The following is a 23,056-nucleotide window of genomic DNA, read 5'->3' on the forward strand; positions in this document are numbered from 1 at the left end:
AGTAAAGAGAGGTTTCTAACTCACGGAAGTGTTTGCAATACAACCTCTTTGTACATCAGCTGTGTGGAACAACATACTTGCCACTTCCTCCTTTCACTGTGCTGATCTCATATCCCACCCCACTTCCTAATTTGCTGCTTCCATTTACCAGGAGCTGGGAAACAAAATAACCGAAGAGAGTTAGAACCGTGTGTCAATAAACACCAACAGATTAAACTAAGGTCTCCCTTTGAGACTAAAACTACGATTTTTACGCCAGATACTTCGGTCATTCTTGCTTTTATTGCTGACTTCCACAGTGTCTGCATTATGTATGGTGGAGGTGGCAGACTTACTCTGTCGTAATTTGAAAACCACTTTTCAATCAAAAGTATAAACCAAACCCTCCAATCCGTAAGTGTGGAAAACATAAAACACTTACAAAGCCTCATCTTTCGTTTTCTACATTACATATTTGTGTGCAGAATAATTCAAGTGCCCTGAACCTCGGTATACCCTTTCAAACCCAAGCAAATTAAATCTTGACTTACCTGTATATCTGTTCATAGGATATGGGGATATAGTCACCAGGACTCTGAGTTAAAAGTTGATCTATGGCACCATCCAATTTTGGCCAGTATGTGCTCTTATAATCTTCAATAGTTATAACATTCATTACTAAAAGTAAAAAGTAAAATAAATATTACTACGTGCCATATGTGCAGCAAACACAAATCACAGCCATTTTGCACTCTCAAATTCCTCTCACTTTTCTGATTTTACACTGACACTCTATTATCTGACTATCCTATTTCAATTAAAAACAAAAAAGGCAACCTGGTCAAGGATGTTAAGCAGCCATTAATCATGAGTTTAAGAGGAGTTAGTATGAACCTGTCCATCTTTAAAAATAACAACCCAACAAGCAATCATCACTGGTTTCCTTCTGGGTTTCCTGTAAGCCTCTGTCATCAGCGGAGCAGTCTCAAACATGCTCTGACCCTCAAATACACAGTCAATTATGTGACAAAATGACCTATCAATGAACCACAGGAAAATTCAAAGAAACTGTGAACACCAACAATCAATCTTTGTAGACATCCTTGAGGAAATGTACCTAAGGACAGGACTATGAGGATTAAGGTCCAAATGCTGCAGTCACAAAGAGGTTGCTGGAAAACTTGCTGAGATTTACGATACCACCAGCACCTCTTCATCATTACTACAGCTCCAACTCAGGCTGCTACTATCTTAAACTGGATAAGCCCAACAGAAAAGAAGTCAGTGAACTGGCACCCTGCGCTGAGGCTTACTTCATTCCTACAGACAGGCTTTTACTCCCACACTACAGGTTTCACAAAGCGTTTGTAGAGTGGATCCTAACAGCTTTGAAATCCAAGTAACAGTTGCTTCACGGCACTGAAATGTTAATATTTTAAAAAGAGCTACCAGAAGAACCTACCAATATTCTGTGTCATGAACCACAGTTACCTCAGGAGTAACAACAACGAGACCAGGTATTTCACTATTTTGCCAGACTAGGAAGCAGAGTGGTTAAGTGACTCAAGAACACAAGACTCATTACTGTCAAAGATACCAGGTAAAACAAAGCCTTCCCAGCGTCTTTTTATCACATTATCGATTTCCACACCTTCGTCATCCAGGTTCCAGATTTTTTTCTATGTACCATCTATATCACTTTTGTTCAATACTTTCTTTAAATCAATTCACTTGTTATTTAATTTTATTTCACAGGACATCTGAGGAATGAACTACTGAGGAATGTTCACAAAACAACATGGTATAATCTTAAATGCATTTTGCTAAGTCAAAGAAGCCAGACCCAAAGGGCTACATATTCTAAGAGTCCCACTTACATGATACTAATAAAGGCAAAACCACAGGGAGGAAAACAGATCAGTGGTCGACAGCGGCTGGAAGGTGGGGAGAAGGATTATCTATAAAGTAGTAGCATGAAGGAATTTTTATGGCAATTAACCGTTTTGCATGGAACTGTGGTGGGGGATACACCACTTCACGCATTTGTCAACACCAACAGAACTGTATATCAAATGACCATGTAAATTTTAAAAAAAAACCAACAAGGCTGTAGTGGTAAGGATGGAATGCAAAACACAACAAAATGAACCTAATTACAAATGAATCACATAACCCACACTGAAGGGAATGGGGAATAAAGGAGTGTTTTGACTAATGTAAAGCTAAAGACAAAAAGAATTGTACATGCATGTGCGCAAACATACAGTAGGAAGAGGCCAGACCATGTAGGTCCTTATGGGCCATTGTAGACTTTGACTTTTACTCTAAGATGGAGGCCTCTCTGGAGGGTTTTGAGCAGAGGAGTGACATGATCTGGCTTAGGTTTTATACGGATCATTCCAGCAGCTGTGCTGAGAGTAAACTCAGTTTAGAGGCTGTGAGCTGATATGGGGTTGGGCCAGAGGGTGGCACTGAGGACAATAAGGAGAGGTCAGATTTTGAAGATATTTTAAAAATAGAGTCAACAAGATTCACTGATAGATTAGCTGTGAGATGTGAAAGTAAGGTCAACAGTAGCTCCTCCAAAGCTTTTCACCTGAGCACCAAAGGATGGGGTTGTCGTTTACTAAAATGAGGAAGACTGCACAAAAAGCTTAGCTGTCCAGGGGGCATAGCAGATACTGTTGGTGCCCCACCCGCCCATTTACCCCATCCATACCCTAAGGCTACTTCTCTCAGTGTTTTGTCCAGCTGCCAGAGCTTGCTCTGCTTGCAGAAGGAGAGGTAAGAAATTGTGGGAGAATTAACAACCCCAAAGCAGCCTTCAACCAATGGCTACTGAGGATTCAGTGTCATTACCCCAGTAGCTCCCTCTCCTTTTGGGTGAGATGACTCTCAGGCCCCTGTGCTACACTGACTCCCAGAGCTCCCCACTGGTACTAAACTCCAGCTGCCTGCAGTGGTGACTTTACCTTACTGGCTTCCTTACCTTCCCTGTCTCACTTCCCCAATCCCCCTAGAGCTGCTTCCCAGGGTCACCCTCTTGCACTTGGTACTGAAAAGTGTTACACACTAGCTCTAGAATATGACCCTTTGTATTTATGTAATCCTTAGGATTCAACAAAAACTGACAAAGAAATTACATTCTCACTATGTGATTCTGAGTTAGAGAATCCCTTATCAGTGTACCACCTAAACCACATGAAATACCTCTCTACACCAAAAGTTGAGAGTTGAAGCTTAGATAACATGCTCAAAAAGAAAACTACAAGTAGTAATGCCAGTAATTAATATACCAATCTCCTGGGCTCCTAAAATGCTTAGTTCAATAAACCACATGCTATGGCTCCAGCTGGGAGCACTCCTACTTCTCAAGCGCAGGCTTCGCACTTTCGCAAATCACCAAGTCAAAGATATGAAGAAGGGGGGAAAAAGAAACCAAAATGTAAAGTCCTGTAGTTCTAAGTACAAAATGGGGACTCACTACAGAAACAGTGACTGCTGATGCTTTTAGATATCTTTGAAAAGAGACTTTAAAATCAAATTGAAAAAGGCATGTGTCACAGTAGAGAATCTAAAACCCTATTTCCACACATAAAAAAAAAGCTGTTTCTATTTCCACACGTATTATTATATACAATATACATCTATTATATACAATATACATCTATGTTACTTGAATAACTAATAGAAAGCCAATTCAGTGATCTTACATGCTAGCTAACATAATTTCTTCCCAGGAAGCTTCTTCATAACAATCTGCAGTCAACACTTAAAATGACAATCCAGGAAACTTTAAGATATTTATTTACTTGCTTATCTCAACCCAATCCTTGTTTTAAAAAACAAAAACTCCTAGCTATTTGTTCAGTTTAACATCTGACACATACAGTCTCAGAGTGTGTGTGTAATCTTGAACTTAAAAACTAGATCCTTATGTTAGAGATACGTAATCACTTTCAACTTTGCCCATAGAAAAGTTTACACTGACCGAAAGAAAGAGTAGGCCAGGCGCACTGGCTCATGCCTGTAATCCCAGCAGTTTGGGAGGCCGAGCAGAGAGCAACGACTGAGCCCAGAAGTTCAAGACTGCACTGGGCAACATGGTGAGACCTCACCGCTACAAAAATTTAATTAAAAAAAAAATTAGCTGAGCGTGGTGACGCATGCCTGTGGTCTCAGCTACTCGGGAGGCTGAGGTGGGAGGATCTTTCAAGCCCAAAGATCAAGGTTGCAGCAAGCCATGTTCACACCCCTGTACTCCAGTCTGGGCAACAAAGCAAGACTGTCTCAAAAATGAAACAAAACACAAAAGAGTAGCCAAAATTCATGCTATGTGTAGAAGACGGCTGATTTACTACTTTAAAATGGGAATGCTAAGATCAGAGAGCAGCATGACGAGATCTTAGGAGATCTGCAGGGCTGCCTATTTAGACAATACTTTTCAACTTTTTATTTCTTGATTTCTATCGTTCAGTATTAAGCCTGTATTAGAAAATACATAAGCAAAAGGAGGAAATAAAAAATCACTCATAATCTCACCACCAGTATATTGTGGCTGTGCCAGTGTATTGTGCCAGTCTTTTCAATGTATATTACATGTGGCTAAAGAGTATATACAGACATCTAATTAGCTAAAGAATTCCTTGAATTTTACTTTTTAGATAATTAACTAAATTCCTTTTCTGTATGTAATGAGCATTATCAGCAAGTAAGAGCCAAAATGAAAGTATGAAACCGGCTGGGCGTGGTGGCTCAAGCCTGTAATCCCAGCACTTTGGAAGGCTGAGACGGGCGGATCACGAGGTCAAGAGATCGAGACCATCCTGGCTAACACGGTGAAACCCCGTCTCTACTAAAAAAAATACAAAAAGCTAGCCGGGTGAGGTGGCGGGCGCCTGTAGTCCCAGCTACTCGGGAGGCTGAGGCAGGAGAATGGCGTGAACCCGGGAGGTGGAGCTTGCAGTGAGCCGACATCGCGCCACTGCACTCCAGCGACAGAGCAAGACTCCGACTCAAAAAAAAAAAAAAAAAAAGTATGAAACCTAAAGAAACTTAAGTTACCACTAAATTACTAAATTTCATCTAGGTTAGATTTTCAGCTTGAAAATAATGAATTACTTTTTAATCTATTTAAAGAAGGCACTACAGGTACAAATACCTACAAGAGCCATGCTAATAACATAAACAAGTAAAGCAGACCTGGTGCAAGAGTAACAAAAGTGGTGAGGGCTTTATTGAACTGCAGAATGTGTGTTGCCCTCTAGAGGCATTGAAGTTCAAGAAATTTTAAAACACTTATTTAAAAAAATGTAAAACCATCATGCCACAAGGCTTAAACCTAGAAACACATATTTATAAGATAACAAGCTCACACAGTCTAAATTCCACTGAGAAAGTAGTTTAACTGACCTTTACTAAGATAAAATGAAACAAAGTCTAAAACACATGGAATAGCTGGAATCTTCATTCAGGAAATATTATCCGGTTGCTGATAAACAGGAAACCATTAGAGTTCTATAATTCATACCAGGCAGGAATAAGTATGTTCAACTCTTACACTTTTTTAATCCAAATAAGTTGACATATTATTTATTGTCAATCTCCCTCAAACTAGGCGTAAGCCCCATGGAGAAGGAATTCACTGCTAGAACCCTAACTCTAAACAGGATATGACACCTGGTAGGTACTCAATAACACCTGTAAAGCGAATTAACTTAGTGAGTCAAAATAAATGCTGAACAGAAAAACAGTGCAAGATATACTGCTTATTAGCTGTTTTGGAATTAAAGCTTAAATCACATGTGATTTCACACAGGCTAAAGCAAACCGGATTAGCCCTACTATACAATCCTGTTAAGGTTTTTTTGTTTGTTTTATAAGGGAAGAATAAATTCAGAAATTATAGTAAGCATTATGAATTCATACTTGGTCTACTGCAGAGACTGATCATTACTTTCTATCAGTGCTTCCAAAGTGTGAGATCCAGAGCAGCAGCAGCAGCATCACCTGGAAACTTGCTGCAAATGCAGATGGTCAGGCCCCAACACAGATCTGCTGAATCAGAAATTCTAGGGGTGGGTGGAACCCAGGAAGTTGTTTAACAAGCCCTCCAGATAATTCTTAACGCCTGTTGAAGTCTGAAAAACACTCTAATGCTTCAGCAGCTCAGGACAGCCAGGGTTCACTTAGGTGTTCCTCTTTCCTCAACTGCTAATATATGGTTTGTCTGTTCTCAACAACTTGAAGAGTCAAATAAAGGTGTGAATATATCAAACAAAATGTTAAAAAGGTAGCTAGGAACTGTCTTCCTACCAAAGATTCACTAAAACTCTTCTCTTCCATATCCTTTCTCCCCATCAAAAGTCACCTTCATTTAGAATAGACTCTAAGAATGTAGTAATTGCAATTATAAAATAAATTAGCCAAATTTAAAAGGCTAAATTATGAATGACTTTTTAGATTAATTATAATTAACTGCAACTAGATAATCAGAACGGACAAGGAGAAAAGAGCCCTTTGTTACCTATTTAACTTCAGCTAGTTAATGTATGCTATCTAAAAGAAAAATATGACTTTTTGTCACTAGATTACGCTTATCTGTCAATAACAATCCAATAAATCTGGCTGAATGTTTCAGCAAAATGTTCTGCTCCCTCCAGCACAGGGGGACGACTGAACTCTTCCAAGTGTTGGACTCAGAGCAGCTGAAGGCCAAGAACATAACCTGAGGAATGGAAGGGAAGCCCTTGTAGATAAAGGAGAGGAATGGTCATAAAAAGTGTAAGAAGTAAAAATCATACAGAAATATTTTTAAACAGAAAAAACTTTATCAAGATAAGAAAATATTTTTGTATAGTTGTACTGTGTTTATGTTTTAAGCTAAGTGTTATTACAGAGGAGCCAAAAAGTTTAAAACTTAAAAGGTTTATAAAGTAAAAAAGTTACAGGAAGCTAAGGTTGATTTATTATTTAATTTCTTTTTTTTTTTTTTTTTTTTTGAGACAGCGTCTCTCACTCTGTCGCCCAGGCTGGAGTACAGTGGTGCAATCTCAGCTCACTGCAACCTCTGCCTCTGGGGCTCAAGTGATCCTCCCATCTCAACCTCCAGAGTAGCTGAGACTACAGGCAAATGCCACCACACCCAGCTAATTTCTGGTTTGTTTTTTTTTTTCTTTGGTAGAGATGAGGTTTTGCCATGTTCCCCAGGGTGGTCTCAAACTCCTAGGCTCAAGTGATCTGCCTGCCTCGGCCTCCCAAAGTGCTGGGATGACAGACGTGAGCCATAGCATTTGGCCAGAGCAATTTTTAAATAAATTTAGTAAAACCTAAGTGTACAGTGCTTTTTAAAAGTCTAGAGCAATATACAGAAAGGGCTTCACATTCACTCATGCCACTCACCCACACAACTTCCAGTCTTGCAAGCTCCAATCATGATAGGTGCCATATACAAGTGTACCATTTTTTTATCTTTTATACCATGCTTTTACTGTACCTTTTCTATGTTTAAGTATACAAATACCATTATGTTAGTTGCATACAGTACTCAGTACAGTAGCATGCTGTACATATCATACAGGTTTGTAGCCTAAAAGCAATAGGCTATATCCTATATAGCCTAAAGGTGTAATGGGCTATACTACCTAGGTTTGTGTAAGTATACCCCATGATGTTCCCACAGTATGCAAAATCGCCTAACAAAACAATTCTCAGAATGTATCCCTGTTGTTAAGCAAAGCATAACTGTACTTTATCCTTTTCCTTATTAGGAGGGGAAAAAAAACCTGTACCATCTACTCAGGTATATTTTGATTTGCCAGTACAAGAGGGCAGCAATTGTTTCTAAAGTAAGTTAAAGCCTTTTAAAAGTTGTGTGCTTTAGGTATTTGTTTGGGAAGTTTCTAAGCTTTAGGGTTTATGGTTTATATAATTCAATTTAAACACTATGGACAATTTAAAATGTCTACTGTGATCAAGAGTTAGTCATTCCTCAATGTATCGTTACATTCACGTAAACAGCCAGATGACACTGATGTCTTATTTTCATTTCATCTAAGTTCCCATTAACATACTCTTTAAGGGTTCTGTGCTCCCCACCCCATAACAAGACAACATTTTGGTCCAGATAAGCCTTGTAACATACAAGCTGTATAAAACCTTCTTTGCCTTGCTTCAAATGAAGTGCCTCGTCCCCCAAAACACTGTCAAACTTGTAGAGCAAACACACGGTTACCGTTTTACTGCTTAGAAATCTACACGATTTTCAGTTAGAGGAAATGTAATAAAATACTAGAAACTTCCTTCATCACTACTATCTAAAAAAAAAAAAAAAAAAAAAAAAGCCTAGCTGTTGTAGCCTACCAGCAGATTGAGATCTATGTTCCTGTAGAATAGTTACTGTACAACACTGGTTCTACCATTACAACATCACATAGGAGCCTGTGACACCGTTCCTAAAATGGACATGTTATGACATACATACATATACAAAAAGTTCAAGAGCTATCAAGACATCCAATCTGGCTCCAACTCCACCTAATCCAAAATCTCATAAAATTCAAAGTACTCAAAATTCAAAATAGAAAAGTATTTGCCCAACTGAGATTACATAGGTGTAAACTATGCTAACTGCAGGTTTACCACAGTTTTAAAATTTAATGGTGTCTTCCAAGATTTAAGTAAGCCAAGCTCTCTTTGGCATTAAAAGCCCAGTAGAGTCTGAATCTTGAAGCAGTAGCCTGGGCAGGTGCTGAGGTGGGTATCAATGGTGGATAAACAAACCTTGCCCTGTAGGCCCCTGAAAAGGTCAGGACTTGAGGACAGAATACTACAAAAAGGCATTTTTGGAAATGGGTGGGAGATGCAGTAGAAAAGTTTGCAAACTAAACAGTAAAAAGAAAAGAGAAGGATTATTCTGTGGAGAAACTGAGAGACAAAGGGTTAGCACTCTGAGACCTAGAAACATGCGGGTCAGGACTGTGAGGGAGTGAGAAGCACAGAACTGGCAGATTAAGATTAAGCAGGAGTCAGCATGAGAAATGCTCAAACATCTAGCCCCACTCCTTTCATTCCAGAATGCTATGCGCCAGGAAAAATATGCTTTACTTCCGCCTCCACCTATCCACTCTGCCATTCTCTCGGAGTGGAAGATCCTTCTCTAGAGAAACTAAACAGTCCCAGAGAAAAGACATTCACATACTAATATTTGGCAGTTCCTCAACAAAATAGCAGCTCTGCATTCAATCAGCCTAACATGAAGCCCAACACTTAAACCTGACAAGGCCCATTATAAACACAGAGCTAGCAATTATCTTTTTTCACTTTTAAATATGGATAGACAACTAAGAATCAGGAAAGATTTGTAGAAAGTCTCAGACAAGAGATCAAAACAAAATTTGAAAAGCTAAAAACAAAGATAATCCAGAGAATAGAACTTGTTTAAAAACTATAATTACTACATTCAGAAAGGTAAGATAAAAATTAAAAACCGTGTCATAAAAAACAAGCAATCCAAGCGCTCTTTTTCTTTTTTTTTTTGAGACGGAGTCTCGCTCTGTCACCCAAGCTGGAGTGCAGTGGCGCGATCTCGGCTCACTGCAAGCTCCCTCTCCCGGGTTCACGCCATTATCCTGCCTCAGCCTCGCGAGTAGCTGGGACTACAGGCATGTGCCACCAAGCCTGGCTAATTTTTTGTATTTTTAGTAGAGACGGGGTTTCACCGTGTTAGCCAGGATGGTCTCCATTTCCTGACCTTGTGATCCACCCACCTCGGCCTCCCAAAGTGCTGGGATTAGAGGCGTGAGCCACCGTGCCCAGCCCCAAGTGCTCTAAAAAAAAAAAAAAAAAAAGGCCGAGCGCGGTGGCTCATGCCTGTAATCCCAGCACTTTGGGAGGCCAAGGCGGGAGGATCACGAGGTCAGGAGATGGAGACCATCCTGGCTAACTCGGTGAAACCCCATCTCTACTAAAAATACAAAAAAAATTAGCCGGGTATGGTGGCGGGTGCCTGTAGTCCCAGCTCCTCGGGAGGCTGAGGCAGGGAGAATGGCGTGAACCCGGGAGGCGGAGCTTGCAGTGAGCCGAGATTGCTCCACTGCACTCCAGCCGGGGCGACAGAGCCAGACCCCGTCTCAAAAAAAAAAGTCAGTGTTAAAAATACAACATCAAGGAAATCTCCCACAGCTTTATGAGAAAGGGGATGTAGCAAAATGTGGTCAAAAGACTTAGAAGATCAAAACAGAAATTCAACATTTGACTACCAATAATTCCAGAGAAAACAGAATAGAGAAAACGTAAAGGGAGAGAAATATTAACACATTAATTTTTTAAAATCTCAGAAATTTTCTCAAGGGGAAAAAACGAATGGCACCTGACTTCTCCATTGTAATATGCGTGCTTAAAGTTAATGAAGCAATACTTTTAAAATGCCAAGGAAAAGTTATTTTCCGTTAAGAATTCTATACCCAAACTATCAATCAAGTGTGAAAACAGCATTTTTAGATATGCCAAGACCTGAAACTTTATCCACACACTCTCAGGAAATGACTAGAAGATATGCTCTATACACATACTCGGAAATTCATCAATAAAAATGAAGACGAAGAAGCAATCATTCCAAGTATCTGGGAAGTCCCTGAGTGGCAACTATCCACTGGCCCTAAGCAATAAACAGAAGCAAGAGGACTAAGCTTCACAAACAGACAAAAACAAAAGCTGATTTGTTCGAGCATTTCAAAAACACCAGTGCCAGGTACATGGTGAATCAAACGAAGCTACTGAGAAGTTTTAAGAATAAGTTCGGTTGGGTGCGGTGGCTCATGCCTGTAAACCCAGCGCTTTGGGAAGCTGAGGCAGGTGGATCACCTGAGGTCAGGAGTTCAAGATCAGCCTGGTGAAACCTCGTCTTTACTAAAAATACAAAAAAATTAGCTGAGTGTGGTGGTGTGCACCTGTAATCCCAGCTACTGAGGAGACTGAGGTGGGAGGATCGCTTGAACCTGGGAGGCGGAGGTTGCAGTGATCCGAGATCACACCATTGCTCTCCAGCCTGGGCGACAGAGCAAGACTCCATCTCAAAAAAAAAAAAAAAAAAAAAAAAAAGGATAAGTTCAACAATAATTATGCCAATACAAATAAGGCAACTAACAACATTCTATGTAAAATAAAATGGAAACTGAGTATACTTTAGGCCCTTCAGTAAATATTTACATAGCTATAATGTAAATATGGCTTACTGATTAAACCACAAATTGTGGCCGGGTGCAATAGCTCACATCTGTAATTCCAGCACTTTGGGAAGCCAATGCAGGCAGATGGCTTGAGACCAGGAGTTCAAGACCAGCCTAGCCAACATGGCAAAACCCCATCTCTACTAAAAATACAAAAACTAGCCGGGCATGGTGGCACATGACTGTAATCCCAGCTACTCAGGAAGCTGAGGCACCAGATTTTCTTGAACCCAGGAGGCAGAGGCTACAGTGAGCCGAGATCACACCACTGCACTCCATCTCTACTAAAAATACAAAAAATTAGCTGGGTGTAGTGGCGGGCGCCTGTAGTCCCAGCTACTCAGGAGGCTGAGGCAGGAGAATGGGGTGAACCTGGGAGGCAGAGCTTGCAGTAAGACAAGATCACGCCACTGCACTCCAGCCTGGGCAACAGTGCAAGACTCCATCTCAAAAAACAAAACAAAAAACAAAACAAAAAAAAACTGTGATAATAAAAGAACTAGAAAGGTAAGGTATGTTAGAGGTATAAAAGAATTAAATCCTGGAAGTCAATAGACAATATAAAAATGATAAATTAAGCAGTAACAATATCACCACATTGAAATGTGTGGCTAATACCAGAAGAAACAGCTAAATGAATCGTAATTAAATGACTGACTTTGAGTAACAGGTCCAGGAATGGGAAGGGGTAGGGAAAGGAACCACTGATTTTCATTATGTGTCTTTTTGCATAATTTGAGTTTTAAAATTATAAACCTGTATTATTTTAATAAGAGCAAAGTACTGTTTTTGTTTTTTAAGTACAAAGAGTTTGGTGAATCTCAAATCCTCAGAAATGAAAAAGCAAAATCTACTGAAATTAAATTTTTGTTTCAGGATCAATTTTGTTTCATAGTATCTCCAATATTCTAAGGCAAAGGAAATGAGAAAACTCAGAATTTACCAACTGCCTCTGGACCTCTCTCTACCTGACTGTTCCACAGACACCTTAAAACAGACAGACACACACACACACACAAACCCTCACTTCACACCTTTACTCCTTCACATCTGGGTCAAAGGCACTGACAGCTACCCGTCATCCAAACCAGCAATCTTTAATCTTCATCTTCCTTCCCTCACCCCCCAAATTTTATAGATTCTAGTCCCTAAATATCTCCAAATTGAAACCTAAACCCCCTGTCTTGTAAAATTTTATTCGTTCAAGTCTTCATCTTTTGTCTAGACTACAGAAATTCTAACACCCCTAACTAGCCTCTAGGCCTTCATTCTCTCTCCGCTCTAAATTAACACACTAAAACAAATTTCTCCCTTGAAACTTCCCATTACTACAGAAGAAAATCCTTCCTCTAACACTGTCCTTCACTATCTAGCCTTTTCTATCTATCCATGTTTAATTTGTGCCACTCTCTCCTCATACTCTGTATTCCAAAAATAATTTCAATTCTGGGTCTTTGGCACAGGCTGCCCCTCTGCAAGGAAGTCTCTTCCAGTTCAGCTTCCCCATCCCCACCCCCATCCTCCTGGCCAACTTCTATTCATTTTTATAAAGACTCTCTTTCCTGAATGCTACCAAATACATAACTCTTTTATAGCATTTAATCATAATGTATCATAATTATCTTTCTGTCATCTCCCACATTAAACTGTGTCTCTTCATTACCAGAGGCTAAAATATTACTTTGGCATACAATAAACACTTAATAAAATGCCATTCAGATGATGAATCAGCATACCTGCAACTACATATTACACATCTATTCAACTTTATCTATAGAGGTTAATAACCAAATGTCCACAGAAGCAGGAAGAAAAATGAAAGGCCAGTTTGCCCTGTCAAGACATACCATAAAAGAATATCAACAATCAACTTTTACATAGTGCTTAACAGTTTACAATGTGAATACATATGGTCTACGGTTTACAGAGTTTACAGTAAATAAACAGTATTCAATTTCTTTAGAGATTTGGGACTGGGCCTTAAGTAAACATTAAAATGGCTTTCTCTTACAGTTTCATCAACGTCATTTTACATGATGCAGGTCAAAAAATAGCAAGACAAGATCCCCAATAAGATCCTGAAGTTTGGCCGGGAACAGTGGCTCACTCCTGTAATCCCAGCACAAATGGGGCCAGTTTGGTGGAGTATGATCAATCTGAAAACCCTGACCTCATGAAACTCTGCTTACACACCCCTCCTTCCCAATATGAGACTAACTTTACTTGATTGAAGACCTTGCCATGATATTACCTGAAACCTCACAAAAAAGATTCTCTCTCTAAGCAGAACTCACTGTCTCTAGATCTCTAACTAGAATCAGATTTCCTAAGGGAATAAGTACCAAACCTAAATAAATAGGAGACAGCTTACATTCCAAAAGAACTATAAGACTTTAATACATTATACAGCAGAAATCTGGGAATACATGTGGGAATGGATTCGGAAGGTGCTGAATAATGAAGATAGAACTTTAGATGAGACAAGTCATTAAAAGGAATGCACTTACTAAAGATTCTTTATTCACTATACTACTTCAAGAAGCTGGGTACAGTTCTAACAGTTTGGTTAACTGAAACCTGGACTGTCACCCTGCATTAAAAACACTTGGAACTCTCACTGATTAACAGCAGGATTAACAGCAGATTAGATACTGAAAAAGAGAACATTTGTTAGTGTGAAGACATAGCATTAAAATTTATCCAAACTAAAGCACAGAGAGTAAAAAAAAAAAAAAAAAAATCTTTAAGAAAATGAACAGAAAGAACCTCAGTGACTCATGGTACAGTAACAAGTGATATAACGTATGTGTAACTAGTGGCAGGGGGGTTCTGACAAAAAATAATGAATAATTTTCCAAATTTGACAAATTCTAAAACCCCACATATTCAAAAACTAAACACCAAAAAAGAACATAAAAAATTGCTGAAAACTTAAGATAAAGTAAAAATTTTTAAAGTATCCAGAGAAAAAAGGGACATAAATAGAGAGAAACAAAGATAAGACTATACAGACATTTATTAAAGAAACAATAAGACCGGGTGCAGTGGCTCACCTGAGATCAGAAGTTTGAGACCAGCCTGGCCAACATGGTGAAACCCTGTCTCTACTAAAACTACAAACATTAGCCGGGCATGGTGCCACATGACTGTAATCCCAGCTATTCAGGAAGCTGAGGCACCAGATTTTCTTGCCCAGGAGGCAGAGGCTACAGTGAGCCAAGATCACACCACTGCACTCCAGCATGGGAGATAGAGTGAGTCTCTGTCTCAAAATAAAAAAATTTTTTTAAACTGTGATAGTGGCTGGGCACTGTGGCTCACACCTATAATCCCAGCACTTTGGGAGGCTGAGGCGGGCGGATTACGAGGTCAGGAGATAGAGACCATCCTGGCTAACACGGTGAAACCCCATCTCTACTAAAAATACAAAAAATTAGCTGGGCGTGGTGGCGGGCACCTGTAGTCCTAGCTACTCAGGAGGCTGAGGAAGGAGAATCGCTTGAACCCGGGAGGTGGAGGTTGCAGTGAGCTGAGATCGCGCCACTGCACTCCAGCCTGGGCAACAAGAGCTACACTCCGTCTCAAAAAAAAAAAAAAAAAAAAAGAAGAAAAGAAAAGGAAAGAAAAGAAAAGAGAGAAACAATGCAGGTCAGAAGACAATGGAAAGACATCTTGACATCTTTAAAGTGCTTATAGAAGAAAAAAAAAAGGCTGTATAGTTAGAATTCTACATCCAGCAAATATCCTTAGAAAATGAAGATAAAGATTTCTGCAAACAAAAGCTGAATAAATTGAAGGCCAACAGAACTACATGATAAGAAATATTAAAGGAAGTTCTAAAGGGGGAAGAAAAATAAGAGGTGGAAACTTCCATCTACACAAAGGAAAGAAGAGGGACAGAAATGGCAACTATCTGGGTAAATACAAAAGATTTACATTCCAGTTTATTGTTATTTCAAAGAACTCTCAGTATGATTCCATTCATATGAAATATCTGGAGGCTGGGCAAGGTGGCTCACGCCTATAATCCTAGCACTTTGGGAGGCTGAGGTGGGCGGATTACCTGAGGTCAGGAGTTCGAGACCAGCCTTGCCAAAATGGCAGAAATCCCGTCTCTACTAGAAATACAAAGTTAGCCGGGCATGGTGGTGCATGCCTGTAGTCCCAGCTACTCGGGAGGCTGGGGCAGGAAAATCACTTGAGCCCGGGAGGTGGAGGTTGCGGTGAGCCGAGATCACACCACTGCACTCCACCCTGGGCAACAAGAGCGAAATTCCGTCTCAAAACAAAAACAAAAACAAAAACACACAGACACAATGATCTGGAACAGGTAAACCCATAGAGACAGAAAGCAAATTGGTGGATGCCAGGGGCAGGGAGAAGTGAGGAAATGGGACTAATTGCTTAACGGGCATGGAATGTTATTTTGGGTTGATGAAAATGTTTTGGAATTAGATAGAGGTACCTGCACAACACTGGGCATGTACTAAATGCCACTGAATTATTCACTTTAAAATAATTAATTGTGTGTTACATAAATTTCATTCCAACTTTTTTTGGGGGGCCGAAGTGGGAACAGATTCTCATCATGTCGCCCAGGCTGGAATGCAATGGTGCGATCTCAGCTCACTGCAACCATCACTTCCTGTGTTCAAGCGATTCTCCTGCCTCAGCCTCCTGAGTAGCTGGGATTATAGGCGCGCACCACTATAACCAGCAAATTTTTGTATTTTTAATACAGACGGGGTTTTACCATGTTGGCCAGGCTGGTCTTGAACTCCTGACCTTGTGATTCACCCACCTCAGCCTCCCACAGTGCTGAGATTACAGGCAAGAGCCACCACGCCTGGCTCATTCCAACTTTTAAAAAAAGATAAATGACTGTTTTGAGCAAAATTAATGACAGTGTATTTGGGGAATTATGACATACATTAAAGTAAAATGTACAATAGCATAAAGGACAAGAGTGGATAAATGGAAGTATACTGCTATTAGGCTTTTACATTATAAGTAGTCTAATACTATTTAAAGGTAGACTGTTGTAAGTAAAACTTTCGTAATCATAAATCCTAGAGTAACCTCCAAAGAGCAAAACAACCATCCTAATAAGCCAAACTGGAGACAAAACTGCATCATAAAAATAACAAAAAAGAAGACAGGAAAAGGGCTGGGCACAGTGGCTCACGCCTGTAATCCTAGCACTTTTGGGAGGCCAAAGTGGGCGGATCACCTGAGGTCAGGAATTCAAGACCAGCCTGGCCAACATGACGAAACCTCGTCTCTACTAAAAATACAAAAATTAGCTGGGTGTGTTGGCACATGGCTGTAATCCCAGCTACTCGGGAGGCTGAGGCAGGAGAATCGCTTGAACCAGGGAGGTAGAGGTTGCAGTGAACCGAGATCATGCCACTGCACTCCAGCCTGGCCACAGAGCAAGACTCCATCTCTAAAAAAAAAAAAAAAAGACGGGAAAAGAGGAAGATTTTTTAAATAACAGATGGACAAAGAGTAAACAAAAGTGCAAGACAGTATGATTTAAACCCTACCATATTGGTAACTACATTAAACACAATGGTAGCAGAGGTTGTCAGACTGGATTTTAAAAAAGCAAGATCCAACCATATGCTGTCTACAAGAAATGTACTTTACACAAATAAAAGTAAAATGATGGTAAATACACTATGCAAACAACAATCCTTTAAAAAAAACCTAGAATGCCTACAAGTAAAAGTAGTCTTTAGGGTAAGGAATATTAACAAGGATAAAGACAGACATTCCATCATGATAAACAGTCAATTCATCAAGAAGATATGCAATAATCCTAAATATGACGGACTAAGTAAGATTAATGAAACAGAACTGACGCCCATACATACATGATCAGTTATTTCTGACAAAGTTGCCTCAGTAAGAAAAGGATAGTCTTTTCAACAAATAGTGCCAACACAATTAGATATCCATATGTAAAAAAGGAGCCTCAATCCTTATCTCACACTATAAAGATATCAACTCAGAATTCAGATCACAGACCTAAACATAAAAGCTAAAACCATAAAACTGCTTGAAAAAATACAGAAAATATCTTGACTTTGAAAATATCAGACAAATATTTCTTAGGATACAAAAAGCAACAGCCAGAAAAGAAAAAATTGACAGTTTAGACATCATCAAAATTAAAAAACAGCTACTCTTCAGAGGACACCATTAAGGAAAAAAAAAGACAAGCCAGAGAGAGAAAACAGTAATAATATATGCCTGACAAAACGTGTATCCAAAACTTACAGTGAATTCTTTACACACATTAAGACAAACAAGAAAATAAATGAGCAAAAGATGTGAGCCGATGCTCACAAACAAAATTATAAGGCAAGCAAATGATCACATGAAAAAGCCAATGGCACATGTAAAAGAGAAATGCAAAGTAAACACACAAAGAGATACTACTACTTATCCTCTAGAACAGGGGTCCCCAACCCCAGGTCGTGGGAACCAGTTGGTGGCCTGTAAGGAACCAGGCCACACAGCAGGAGGTGAGCTGTGGGCTTACCACCTGGGCTCCGCCTCCTGTCAGATCAGTGCAGGAATTAAATTCTCAAAGGAGCGCCAACCCTATAACGCAAGGGATCTAGGTTGCACGCTCCTTATGAGACTCTAAGATATGATGATCCGAGGTGGAACAGTTTCATCCCAAAACTATCCCCCAGTCCACAGAAAAATCGTGTCTTCCACGAAACTGGTCCCTGGTGGGGACCAATGCTCTAGAAAGGCTAAACTTCAAAAGACTGACAATACCAAGAATGCAGAACCTAACCAGTTTAAGTGCCAATTAAGTGGAGCAACTGGAGCTGTCATATACAGCTGATGGGAGTGTAAAATGGTGCTACCACCCTAAAGAATTGTTTGGCAGTTTCTCATAAAGTTAGTATCAATAACATATAAGCAAGGAATTCCACTTGTATGAAACCTTTACCCACATCAAACCTTGTACATGGTTGTTTACAGCAGCTGTGTTCATAACAGCCAAAACGAGAGACCACCTAAATGATCAAACTAATGACCAACAAATTAATGATTTTTTGGTAAAAAAAAAAAAAAAAAAACCTACTTTGGGATATCCAAAAACAAAATAAAATACTACTCCTCAGCCAGAAAAAAGAATAAGTTACTGACATATGTGAGAACATGGAAGAATCTCAAGAACAGAATAAGAAGAAACAAGTCAAGCACAAAACAATACACATTGTATGATTTCATTTATATGAAATCCTACAGTGAGTGACACAAAGCAGATCAGTAGGAATGCTTGGGGCTGGGGGAAGCAGGCAGGGCTAACTGACTGCAAAGAGACACAGCGAAGGCGGAGCATGGTAGTTTACAACTGTAATCCCAGCACTCTGGGAGTCCGAGTCAGGTGGATCACTTGAGGCCAGGAGTTCGAGACTAGCCTGGTCAACATGGTGAAACTGCATCCCTACTAAAAACACAAAAATTAGCTAGGCGTGGTGGTGTGTGCCTGTAATCTCAGCTGCTTGGGAGGCGGAGGTGGGAGAATCACTTGAACCCGGGAGCCGGAGATTGCAGTGAGCCGAGATTGTGCCACAGCACTCCAGCCTGGGCGACAGAGTGATACGCTGTCTCAAAAGAAAAAAAAAGAGAGAGAGAGAGAGAGAGGGAAGTATTTCAGGGTGACAGAACTGTTATCTTGGTGGTTGTGGTGGTTACCGCTGGACAGTCCTCCGTGGGCCACATGCACTCCCACATGTCTTACTGAGTATGCCAGGAATGCAAGGCCATGACCAATCACTCTTGAACCTGGGCCATTCTGTACCTGGTAACCTTGAAAGACGAGATAACATCTCCCCCTAGACAAAGAGCAGGCTTGCTACTGCTTTCTATAAAAGTAGTAGATTCCCCAAGTTAGATGTTCTTCAGCTGCAACACAAAACCATTGAGAAAGCATCCATCTTGGCCATAGCATGTCACCCTCTTGGGACTTGGGGCAAGGGAGAACCTATGCAAATATAGCAATTCTCATGCTGTGTGCTATAAGAAAAATAAATTCTTTCATCTCTCACCCAGGAGTCCCCCAGCTTATGTCAGCAGCCAGTAATACAAGTTGAGAATTCTAAATCCAAAAATCCAAAATCTGAAACTTTTTGAGCACCAACATGACGCTTAAAGGAAATGTCCATCGGAAAATTTTGGATTTTGAATTTGGGATGCTCAATCATTTAGTATAATGCAAATATTCCAAAATCCAAAATAAATCTGAAATCCCAAACACTTGTGGTCCCAAGCATTTCGAATGAGGGATAGTCAACCTTTAATTGTAATAGGCTACCTTTTAGCTATTAGTAGGGTAAAATCAAACTCCACGCCAGATGGTAACACGGGTTAAAATGCATCAAACTGCACACCTAAAATGGGTACGCTCTATTGAACGGAAGAGAAGGAGAAGAGGTGTGGAGGAAGAAAATGGACACAGAAGAAAAAGAGGAGAGGAAAAGGAAGAAGAGTCAGGAAGAGGTGGTCAGAATAGAAATGCCTTAGTAGGTAGAGAAATGAGTCCAGACACATGAAGAAAGGAATATGAATGTGTCATGTTCTAACCCACTCTTACTCCCTAAACTGTGCTCTGAGAAGGTCCTTCACCAACTGAGAAATATATAAATAATTAAATATAATTACTGGAAAAAAATGCTGTGGTGGTTGTCCCTTGTAATTCTGGGTTAAAGATGGGCAATATTGCCATTAAAAGGGGTTCCCTGATTTCAGTGGAATAGTTCTACTTCCAGAGCGACAAAGTAGACGTTAAACCATGCTTACATCTCTAGGATTAACTCTATGGATCATGACTGTTAACACACTGTTGGATTTGATGAGCTAGTATTTTTTTGCAGTATTTTCATTTCTATCTAAGTAAAACACACCTATAATTTTCTCTTCTTACACGTCCTTATCTGTTTTAGAATCAAGATTTCACAAGCCTCATAAAATGAACTTGGTATTTTTTCTATTTTCCAGGACAACTTGCAAAAAGAATTAAGTGTTAAAGTCTGATGGAACGCATCAGAGTATCTGGATCCAGAGCTTCTAAAAAGGGAGATCTTTACCATTTCAGTTTATTAGTTCAAGATATTTCTTCTGATACCAATTTTCACATTTAATAGTTTTCTAAGAATTCTATTTGTCATTTAGGCTTTCAAATTTATCAGCCTAAGTTCATAACGTTCTTTTTTTATCTGATATTTGTAGTTATTTTCCATTTTTCATTTATTGGCATCTTTTTTTCTTGTTCATTTTATCAGAGGTCTGCCTAGCTTACTAAACTTTTCACAAAAATAATCTTTTGGTGTGACAAATCCTTTTGTTCTCAATTTTACTGATTTCTGTTCCTAACTTTATGCTTTTTTTTTTTTTTTTGAACTCTTCAAATGAACTTTACCAAGGCAAGCTTCCTTCATGACTCAGGTGAAGTCATTCTGCCACTCTACAGAAGGTCTGGTTCCACAACACAGCCTTCAACCCACAAACTATACAATACAAACATGATTATCATGAATAAGGAGACAAAGTTATATAAATTTTACCAAACCTACATATCAATGTCTTTGACTAAGGCAGTATCTTGAGGCAAATAAAATTACACGCTGTTCCCACACACAGTGTGTAAGAGTTCGACTATCTGCATCAAGGCAAATATTTTCTCTGCACAGCTAACTGGACAAGTACAGCTTGATAAAATTAGTAGCTAGAAATGAACTCTCCAGCTGCTTTACCAGATGCCATTCACAACTTGCAGTTAATAATAGGAGAGAAAAACCTGGCTGTGATGGTCACATCTCATTTTCAACATCCTATCACCACCACACACACACACACACACACACCCCAAAGTAAAAGCACATTCTTTTCCTAGCTATGGAAGCATACATACACCCTGGTCAGAGGCAGTTTCGGATTACAAAACAGATTTTGGTCTTAAATCTTTCTGCTTGCAATTGAGCATTAAGACAAATCATAACATAAAGTTCAACATGCGACCCAATCTTGGGTTTGGACACAAGACATAACCCATCCTGAAAGGCTTATTCTTATGAGTGTAAACTCTGAAGAGTGATTTTATGCATTATTAGCTTCAAAACAATGTCGGAGCTGCCACTGCGTAGGAAAGCAACTCACACATTACCCTAGCAGGATGCAAAGGTGTAACACAGAAGAGGAGGAACAAGGTGTAGATACAGGTCAACTTCCAAAGTCCTGACTTGTTTAATACGGACTAGCCAAAAGCACAAGAACACAAGTTGCCAGATTTCTTTTTTCTCTCTGGCTGCAAAAGACTGAAGGCCTTTCCCTAACGAGACTCAGGCAGCCTTATTTTCCCCTCACTTTGAGGGTGAAACTTCAAGAGAAGACGGGTGCGAAAAGCGGTTCCCAATGTTGAGAGACTGCCAGCTGTGATAGGGATCGCGGTGGTAGAACTTGGGGCTCCGTGTGTACCAGGCTGCCTCTCTAGACCAGGTAATACAAGAAGCCAGGGCCGCTCAGGCGCTGGCCGCAGACACCAAATGAGGGGGAGGGGACGGTGAGGGGGAGGGAGGCACGGAGGCGAAGGGGGACGGGAGAAGAGGAAAGACCGAGGCCTGAAACAAAGGAAGCGGGGCTTTCTCCAAGAGGGGGTGGATTCGGCGTCCGAGTGAGGTGGAGAAAAGCCAAGGCTGCTGGGAAAGGCTGGACTCACAGAACTTGGAGGTGGAGGTGTTGATGTTGATGGTGGAGCTGGCGGTGGGGGCGGGGGCCGCCTTGGCCACGGCGGCGGCCGCGTCGCAGCTCTTCAACATCATGATCACCCCATTAGCCTCAGGCGGTGGCGGCGGCCCCATCGGGAGCCCCTCCTTGGGGCCTTTCCTGTCCACGGAGACCGCGGGCACCGCCAGCAGCTGCCCCCCTGGAGGCTCTCGGGCAGAGGCCGGGATCGAAGAGGGATGCGGTGGGGGTGGCAGGGGCTGCCGGAAGCCGTCCACCGCAGCCTCCCAGTTGTTGTGGTTCTGGTCGTCCATCATCGCCTCGTAGCTGCCCCCCTCCTCCTCTTCCATGCTTTCCTCCATCCTGCTGGCCCCCGGCACCCGCCCGCCTCACAGGCACCTGCCAGCCGTCTCAACCCCGGGCCAGCGGGCACCGCTGCCTCCCCGAGCTCACATCGCCGGGGGCAGGAATGGGCGCAGCGGAGAGGGCTGTGGTGCGCAGGGTCTCTCGCTCTCCACGGGGCCGACTAGCTTGGAGACGCGGCTGACGGCGGTGGGCGCTCCGGGGCTCTAGTCTGGGAGAGGCAGCCGTAAAGCAGCGGCGCTCCTCACGACATTTTACAGCGGCTTCCAACAGGCAGTTGGAAAGGGCAGCGGGGGGCGCGGCCAGGAGGGCACGTGGTGCGAGGGACTGGCCGCAAGAAAGCGAAGCCAAAAGGGGCGGGAGCTGTGAGTCACTCCACGCAACAGGGCAGAGGTTCGCCCCGCCTTGGCTGGCAGGGAACTGACAAGGGAGGTGCGACGGGTCCGGACGGGCAATCGCCGGCCCCGCCCCCGGCCCGGACTCACGTGACAAAGGTGTTTGTCCTGCGCACGCGCGGTCGCAATCTGGTTACCATGACTACGAGGAGCCGGCCGGCTACAGAGGACGCGCGGAGCGATCTTGGCAGTAGCCGTGGATTGGCCAGACTTACCTGAGGTGTTTTTCTCGAGTCCTCCAAATCTACCGGGCCTTCGCACCTCTGAGTGTCTCGGGGCCCCGGCTTTTGCTTGGGACGGAGATACGGTGCCACAAGAGACCCCGGGGTCGCAGGTTATAAGCAG

At 41.3% G+C, this 23,056-nt stretch overlaps 1 protein-coding gene across 1 annotated transcript in view; it reads right to left on the reverse strand.

Annotated features, from left to right (window-relative positions):
* CACUL1 (CDK2 associated cullin domain 1) overlaps positions 1–22,590 on the reverse strand; it is a 71,466-nt gene extending 48,876 nt beyond the window's left edge. The window contains exons 1-2 of the mRNA XM_010388875.2: positions 21,949–22,590; positions 531–657 (exon numbers count right to left, since the gene is read on the reverse strand). Of these exons, the coding sequence (XP_010387177.1) occupies positions 531–657; positions 21,949–22,315 (494 nt within the window). The 5' untranslated portion in view covers positions 22,316–22,590. The remainder of the gene's footprint in view (positions 1–530; positions 658–21,948) is intronic.
* Between the last annotated feature and the right edge of the window lie 466 nt (positions 22,591–23,056).

Source organism: Rhinopithecus roxellana, chromosome 11 (genome assembly GCF_007565055.1).
Source record: "Rhinopithecus roxellana isolate Shanxi Qingling chromosome 11, ASM756505v1, whole genome shotgun sequence".
NCBI classification, from domain to species: domain Eukaryota; kingdom Metazoa; phylum Chordata; class Mammalia; order Primates; family Cercopithecidae; genus Rhinopithecus; species Rhinopithecus roxellana.